The following is a 9,405-nucleotide window of genomic DNA, read 5'->3' on the forward strand; positions in this document are numbered from 1 at the left end:
CAAGTTTTGTTTGGTTAAAAGAATGTTTTATTAAACAGTAATCTTTAATAATCCTCTGGTAATAATAAAATACTACTGGACAAATAATAATACGAATACGAATACTAATGTACAATAATAAGTACTAACGTATTAGTGGTAATACATCCATTTGCATCGGAATTTGCACTAGATTACTATAATATTACTCAACACGGTTACGCCAAAAACTTCCAACCCGTTACAAATTCTATTAATAATAATAAAATAATAAAATACTACTGGACAAATAATAATACGAATACGAATACTAATGTACAATAATAGGTACTAACGTATTAGTGGTAATACATCCATTTGCATCGGAATTAGCACTAGATTACTATAATATTACTCAACATGGTTACGCCAAAAACTTCCAACCCGTTACAAATTCTATTAACGAAGAAAGCACGTAATTATGCCTAGATTACACATACTTATTAAATTGTAAGACCTGACCACATTAAGCTGCGACTAACGCTAAATCTAAAAAAATACTCGCACGCCATCTATCTTGTGTTGATGGTACCACGAGAAAAGCTATTCCGGAAGTGCGAACGATTACTGTACAAATTTTCAACGCAATCGCCCTTTTTTTTTTTTCCTACCCAAGGTCTTGAGAAACCATTTCAGCGTAACCTTAACAATTAGTGAGCTCACGGGGTTCAAATCTGATAACATTGCTATCACTAATCTTAGCAAGAAGCAAGGACCGGATCGGAAACGCGACCCACTGAAAAGATCCGGCGAAAAACTCCGTGGGCTGTAATCGTCCGAATAGTATGGGAACGCATAGAGGGCACACCTAAACATTAAATAAAATAATAATAAGAACTTATGCTCTTATTACTCGTAACTCTAAAATAGACACTGAAATTCATGAAAACTTTTATATGCTTTTATATGCGCCTGCTTCGCATTTAAAATTAACATTATTGTTTATTGTCATTATTATTAGGCAGTCCAACACTCATATAAATATTAGCCTATCCATTAAGTACATGTATTTTCTACATGGATACCAACTTTCAAGTCAATCGGATGCACGGTTCAGTACTTATAACGGAACATCCGTAAAAACGACTGTAGATTTATATATTAGTATAGATTCAGAGAATTCTATAATAACTAACATTACTTTACAAGACCTACAACAGTTTTAATATATTAGATTTAATTATTTTTTTATTTCAACTTCTTATATTTCTGTCTTAATGTTTTTCAGTTCCTCAATGATGAACGAGAGAACGTAGACTCGCGGAATACGGCGCCGCCTCAACTCATTTGTTTAATGCCAGGTATATAATATAATTATGATTATGTTTACTTTTTTTAAAGACATGATTACACGATTAAATGTTCCCGAAATCGAAGACATAATATGGCATTGTTGATGTTTACATCCATTTGGGAACGTGGGATCCACGAAAAACTGGTATTTAAACAATCGATACCTTTTATTTATTAATTTAGGAACTTTGATGAGCTTCAATTAAGGCTGTTTGTGCTTGATTTAAGCGACATTTTTGCAACTTAACAGGAGTGCCATTTAAAGTATAAAATTTGGAAATAAAATCACAACAAAATAACTACTTCAGCTTTTTGGTAGGGGGTAAACTTAATTAAAGTTAAATTGCAAACATCGAACTATTGTTACCAATGCCAAATAAAACGCACCTTTAATTACAAAGATAAATGTCGCTTAAACCAATTAGCTTTTCACTCCTCGATATGAACTAAAAAAAAAAAACTAAAAAAGTCACTACCGACATATTTGTTTGAATATACGCAATGCTTAAACATATTGTGTTTATTGAAGATACGTTAAAAGATTCTAATTTAATTGCCATAACAATTAAAGGTTATGTTAAATTTTTTATAATCTTCATTTTTAATATTAAGAGTGTGAAGTCTTGTGTTATCAGCACTGATTAACTTGTGGGTTAAATGTCAATGTTGAATAATGCACTTATCGAACGTAGAAAGTTGAAATATTCGTTACAGTATGTGATAAGGTGATACTTTTACATGTATAAATATTAATTACTTATTCTAGACGGACGAGACGAGCTCACGTCCCGACTGATGCTTAGTGGCTACCGGAACTCATAAACGTCGTAATATCAATGTCAATAATACTCATCATTGCTTCATGACAAAAATTAGTAAAGTAGTACCCACAGAACTACACAGACGTTACTGCTAATGCCATTAGTATTTCTGATGTACTAAAATATGTCACAATTTGAACAATATCTAGATATAGACCATTCTCTCTTATTCTATTGTCTAGATATTATCTAGATATAGACCATTCTCTCTTATGAAATATGAAATCAAGAATAGGACTTTGTCACTAACTATCGAAATATTTAATATCTACACTTATTAGAAAAAATATATATATGTAGGAACGGAACGGTATGGATGAATGACAGATATAGAGCATAACTGAGTGAGAGAGATAGGTGTTGTGTTAGGAAGTAAGAAAGACAGCGAATGAATGCGGAACACACAGTTTTATATTTTAATTAATAGATGGTTTTTATTTTTTTTATTGCTTAGATGGGTGGACGAGCTCACAGCCCACCTGAAGTTAAGTGGTTACTGGAGCCCATAGACATCTACATCGTAAATGCGCCACTCACCTTGAGATATAAGTTCTAAGGTCTCAGTATAGTTACAACGGCTGCCCCACCCTTCAAACCGAAACGCATTACTGCTTCACGGCAGAAATAGGCGGGGTGGTGGTACCTACTCGTGCGCACTCACAAGTGGTCCTACCACCAGTAATTACTCAAATTAAAATTTTATCGGGTTTGATTTTTATTAAACGATGCTATTCCTCCACCGTGGAAGTTAATCGTGAACATTTGTTAAGTACGTATTTCATTAGAGAAATTGGTACCCACCCGCCTGCGGGATTCGAACACCGATGCATCGTTAGATACGAATGCACCGGACGTCTTATCCTTTAGGCCACGACGACTTCAAAGGGTAGTTGTCGGACGCGACGGCAGACAGACGCGGTGTAACTCTGAAGACGTAAGACGTTTATAATTTAGTTATATAGATTAAGAAAGACATATATATGTAAGCTTTGTGTTGACGTTGACGTTGACAGAGTCATTAATATTTGAGTATGTATCAGATCAGCATTCAACCATAAGAGGGAGCCACAAGTGGGACAATGAAAGAAACGTGTTTTTCGTGTCTCGATCGGAATAAAAATATATAATTAAAATTCATTAAAACTCTTTGTGAATTAGCTTTATTATAAAAGTGAAGAGGACGATTCAAATTTGAATACAAGAATAGTAAACCATGAACATTTAATTGTCGATTCTATGTTTTAGGTTAGTAATTATTTCATTAGTTGATATTTGTTGAGTAAAAGATATCTGTATTTAATAAATAAAACTCTGTTCTAGATGAATCACATAGTGTTTTGCTTTAAGAAGAAATAAAATAGATAATCTTATATATATCGAGGGAAAGAATATTTTTTCAACATCAGACCTAGTGTATATCATACAGGCAGTACTGAAGGGTGTGGTCGTTTCGTTTCCAGGCATGACGCTGCACCGCAACTCCGCGCTGCAGGCCGGCGTGGGGCAGATCTTCGACCGCGTGCTCTCCGAGCTGTCGCTCAAGATGCGCTCCCTCCGCATGGACCAGGCCGAGTACGTCGCGCTCAAGGCCATCATACTCCTCAATCCTGGTCAGTTGCAATAACACACAGCTATTTGTCTCTCTCTCTCTTCAATAGTATGCAGTACCGACTAAGGCAACGGTCGGGGAACCGGGGTAAATTACCCCAAATGGGGTAAAATGAAAATTTGGGGGGTAAAAATGAAACTTTTATGAGTAAAAAGTATATATTGAAGTGAAACTTCTTTAGAATCGTTGTGATTTCAAACTCGATGAAACGTAACGAATAAATAATATTTGTTTTTCAAAATTATCATGGGGCCTATAATATGAAAGATGCTAAAAATAAGCGATTTCGTTTTTTTTTGGGATTCGCCATAGGGTAATATCAACTTACACAAAAATATTTTGGGGTAATAATTAAAAAAGTTCCCCCGATCGTTGGGCTAGGGGGAGGGTGATGGGAGAGATGTGTGCTCTGCACTAAACGCTTCACTCTCCTCCCCCTTTGCCTTTTCCTGAGTTCTGTCTCGTGAGAGGCTCGGACGTGGGTTGTTGAGCGACAGAAGGTTTTAGTTGGTTCGACTCCGACATAGCCCGCCTGCCATCCCCCGTGGAGGGTGGGAGTCCGGCGATTTCCTCCTGACCAAAAAAAAAATGCAGTACCGACTGTGAGCTATTGCTAAAGTTCAACTTTCTCGGCTAGTATCTTCCGCTATATAATTAATCAATGGCAAAGTGGACTGTTATTCCCTATAATATAAGACAGTTTACAGGTTAAATAATAAACACTTTTACGCTCTGGGGTTCGGGATAAATAAAAATTCTACTAAAGTACAAAGTAAAACTGTATTTAACACTTCGAACACTTACAGAGCACTTTACAATTCGTAATTCATTTATTCCGCTGCTTCGCTTCGACTAGAACCGCTTACTAACTGCCTTCGGGTCATCTCTGCAACGCTTTTATACAGGATTATCGTGAAAATTCCTGACAGGTCAAGTAGTTTCGACATGTGTTTCCGCGGTGTGATAATAGATGGCGCTGTTCTTCTCGACATTATTAGTTTTTATGTTCGTTTTTGCTATTCGACGATAGATGGCATTGCTCTTACCGACGTAACAATACTATTACTATTTTAAAAAATCCACCTTCATTCGGTATAAGGATTGTAACGACACCTTATACATACAAATCGGTTCGATCATTTACGAATGTTGGTCTAATAAAGAAATTAACAAACCCTGACAATATTATTTACACAATACAATACTGTACACTGACAACAGTCCCTGCCCTGACAATAATACTCTATTTAAACACGGAAGTCACGTGATAACTTCCACTTCATATTAATTTTGATCACTCGGCTGGCCTCATGAACTGAAGTCAGTATACGTATTTAAAGATATTTACACCTCTTTATTTTTGTTCTTCTCTCAAAGTTTTTTTTCTTTTCGATATCCATAACGCATATTCTACAGAGCAGCTTCAGCTGTCAAATTTAGATTTTTTCTAGTTATCTACTTAGAATAATTATGTCAGGAGATGCAGTGCAAGCCCACCTTAAAATGATCCAAATATAATTATAAAATAAAGTGGACATATGCATGATGCCGTCCCACGCTGGTTACTTGCTCTAGAACTTGTGTTACCTATTTAGAATTTTTTCTAAATGTTTTTTCTTTTAATTATTTCATGTACTTTATTGAATAGCGTAGAAGATGCTTAAACATTTATAAACATTACAATATTTTATTTTATCATTTTCAGACGTAAAAGGATTGAAGAATAAACAAGAAGTGGACGTTCTTCGAGAAAAGGTACATTAGATTATTTATTTTACTGACTTGATTAATCATACATTAGGGCGTTTTGTAGGGCTTTTTATTTCTTCATTTGTCATTTGAGTCAAAGTAATTAGAGTTCACTGATTTTGGGGTGAACTGTGTGAAAGCTTACACAAAATTTTATTAGATTAACCAAGCCATTACGATGTGGTTTTTTATTGCTTAGATGAGTGGACGAGATCACGGCCTGGTTAAATGGGTGTTAAATGGTTACCGAAGCCCATAATCAACTACAACGTAAATGCCGCCACCCACCTTGAGATATGAATTTTAAGGTCTCAGTATAGTTACAACGGCTGCCCCACCCTTCAAACCGAAACGCATTACTGCTTCACGGCAGAAATAGGCGGGGTGGTGGTACCTACCCGCGCGGACTCACAAGAGGTTCTACTACCAGTGATTACGTAAATTATAATTTTGCGGGTTTGATTTTTATTGCACGATGTTATTCCTTCACCGTGGAAGTCAATCGTGAACATTTGTTGAGTACGTAATTCATTAGAAAAATTGGTACCCGCCTGGGATTCGAACACCAGTGCATCCTTCAACACGAATGCACTGGACGTCTTATCCCCTCGGCCACGACGACTTCAAAATGACTTAAAGGTCTTAGTTACCAAGTCATAAAATCCCTTAAAAAAATTTTATATGAAGTGACCGCGTGGTTCCGCGCAGATGTTCTTATGCCTGGACGAGTACTGCCGGCGCTCGCGCGGCGGGGAGGAGGGTCGGTTCGCGGCGCTGCTGCTGCGGCTGCCGGCGCTGCGCTCCATCTCGCTCAAGAGCTTCGAGCACCTCTACCTGTTCCACCTCGTGGCCGAGGGCAGCGTGAGCTCGTACATCCGCGACGCGCTCTGCAACCACGCGCCGCCCATCGACACCAACATCATGTAGGGGGACTTATTCAACTTTTGAATGTCGACATGCCAACGTCAACATGTAAATTCTATACAGCAACAGTAAAAAAAAAAAAACTTATAAGCTAATTTTTTATGATTTTGATATCGCACTTTTAGCATAATTAGAGAGAGACCCATTTCGAAATTTTTTGGATTTCACCCCTTTTTTTTCCTACCTAAGTTGAGAGCCTTGAGAGGCTATTTCAGCGTAACCTTAACTAGGTGAGCTCACGAGGCTCAAACCTGACGACGTTGCTAACACGAACCCTAGCAAGAGCCGTGCTTGGCAGAATCTACCACCGGATCGGAAACGTGACTCACTGAAAAGATTTGGCGAGAAACGGAGTGGGCTGTGTCTATGGGTTTATTTACTCGTCGAGCCCTTCGTCGCAAGCGACGGGTTCGATGAGAACGGTGACCGGTGCTTGAGGTACCTAAAAGCACCGTTAGTGGATCGGGAGGATCCGAAATGACGTGTTTTGGGGCGACGTCGACTGCTTTCCATTCTTTCCGCAGGATCGGGAATGTAGTTACCGACGGCCACGATGAGAGGGTTCTCGTGTCCTGCCGCTTTATCGAAGTGGAGATCTTTTCAGCGATTCTTAATAATCAAACGATCAAAAGTATCTTATAAAGGGACAAACTTATTCATCGATCTCTTTTACTCCGTTCCCTTCCTCTACGCATTTTCGGTTTGAGAACTTTATTAGATCTCTTTGTAAAATACACATTTTTTGGGTTGGGTCTCTATAATTCTAAAGGAGCGATATATTATTTTCAATTAAGTTTTGTCAATTAATTATTGCTGGCATTGTTTACGTCTAAGACAAACTTTTATTTACAGATTATAGCAGTATGACATTCAAAAGATATATAACTTGTATTCGGTAAGCGAACCTCGTTTCGTCTGCCTATATGTAGCGATGATGTGCGATAATATGTTTATACGTACGAATTGTGTACGTTAGTTAATATTGTATTTGTGATAATGCCCCCCCCCCTTTCATTTTGGATGTATGAAAATTAATATACTGGACGAGTCGTTCGTATTTAGAATACGATTGTTCCGATCTAAGTTTCATATCGAGACATTGAGGAATCTTGGGAAGCAATTGGCTATAAAAAAAAATTAAATAAACTTACCGGACGTTAATAACATAAAGTGTTGAGAAAGTATCGCTAGATAATGTAAACGGGGCCGCCTCTTTTATTATTAAACGCAATTATTATTATTAATCTTTCATTTAAACGAAATCATATTATTAGAATGTAGATTTCAATAGAAGATTAATATAATTAATTAGTAGAATATAGTGGAATGATGTTGTTAACATTTACCAAATCTTTCATTGAATTTTTACTTCTTAATAACTTCTATTAATATGAACACAAAGAAAATTAGTAGGGATTAAAGGTAAATTGTTATATTTTCATGTTTCTACACTTTTAAGAGTGCATAGATAGATTTTGGTGCTCCCTCTGTTTGTAGACGTGCATATCACATATGCAAATCCAGAATTAAAAAATATCCATATTTTTCTCTACTATCTATTAATCGTATGAGTTATATGTAAATACGTATTTGCGTGTACAATGTAAGGTTTTTTATTAGATGAGTAATTTATGATTAGTTTTTATTGTTAGTTCGCACTTAGATGGGGGTACGGTTGAATGGCCTATGCATGTAACAGAAACGACACTATTATGGCCAATTTTTATGTTTTTAACCAAACATTTCGTCTCAAGAAAAATTAATGCTTCAGTATTCAAAATTATTCTTTAAAAATAATACCAAATGTTATATTTTAAAGATTAGAAGAAGACCTTTTTAGTTAGTGTTGCTGGTGTTTATTGTAGATGTAGAACGTAGTGGAAAGCTCAATTTTTTGAAGAATTGTTATTGTTGTGTACTGAGCGCGTTGGGAACTGTTTTCATTACATTTTGTTAGCAGTTGCTTCTGTTACGCCGGACCCAGGCATGTGTGTGTAAAGTTTGAAGTGTGAAGATGCCAAAAAATAAACAATAATAGGCAATTTTTGGTCTAGATCTGTTGTTATTTAACGTATCACCATTCATTTCGTACACTGAGGGTCGCACTTGCAAATATTTCTACTGCAAGTCGTTCTTGTAGCAAATTAGAGTACGCGTGGAACTAGTTGGCCGTGCCTTAGGTGGCGACAGGGGCGAGGGGACGGGTTGCCTACTGCTCATAACGCACATGAGACTGGACAGTGATGACTGAATAAATAAAAATGAATAAATGAAATAATAAATAAATAAAAAACAATTGAACTTTTAGAAGTTTATATTATACCTATCTAATTATGTATATTGTAATTAATAGTAAAATAAATTAATTATATGAAATTCTTCTGACATATTTTAATGATGTATGAAATTAAATTACATATTTATTGAAATTATTGAAAATATTAATTATTTATTGAATTTAAATATTTTAATGATATATGAAATTACTCTCACATATCCTCTGAATCACTTGATTCTGAACTCTCTGAACTTGATTCAGAATCATTTTGTAAGTTTATAATGATTTCGTCCATCATAGTATCAAATCTCATATTAGTAATGACAGCAAGCGCCCCCGCCCCTCCGTCCCACCGCTCACATACCTAAAGCGCGGCCAACTAGTTCCGCGCGCACAATAACAAAAACACTTACATTGGATACACACGTCTGGTAACGGCCTTAGAAGGTGAGAGTTAAATATATGACATGATATTCTATGGTTCATTGGGGATGTTGCAGCGGTTGTGAGATGATTTATGATAATGTTCACTAATAATCTGATTATATTTAAGTTATATTTTTTGTATAGAAATACATATAGCTTTAAGATATGAACGGTGATTAAAATAATTACTATCGCATTTTAAAGGGTTTTTATTTGTTTATATTTTACTGAACATTATTGCTGATAAACATCCGATATAATAAATTTGAACAATACTTTGAGAATGA

At 36.0% G+C, this 9,405-nt stretch overlaps 1 protein-coding gene across 14 annotated transcripts in view; it reads left to right on the plus strand.

Annotated features, from left to right (window-relative positions):
- Positions 1–9,314, plus strand: part of USP (RXR type hormone receptor) — a 64,402-nt gene extending 55,088 nt beyond the window's left edge. For 13 of the 14 annotated variants that reach the window (XM_012692863.3, XM_012692856.4, XM_012692855.4 and 10 more), the window contains 4 exons: positions 1,247–1,319; positions 3,593–3,742; positions 5,447–5,496; positions 6,199–9,314. In XM_012692863.3, coding sequence (XP_012548317.1) covers positions 1,247–1,319; positions 3,593–3,742; positions 5,447–5,496; positions 6,199–6,417 — 492 coding nt within the window. In that variant the 3' untranslated portion in view covers positions 6,418–9,314. 14 annotated transcript variants of the gene reach the window in all.
- The last annotated feature ends 91 nt before the right edge of the window (positions 9,315–9,405 follow it).

The sequence above is a fragment of the Bombyx mori genome, chromosome 4 (assembly GCF_030269925.1).
Source record: "Bombyx mori chromosome 4, ASM3026992v2".
In the NCBI taxonomy this organism is placed as follows: Eukaryota; Metazoa; Arthropoda; class Insecta; order Lepidoptera; family Bombycidae; genus Bombyx; species Bombyx mori.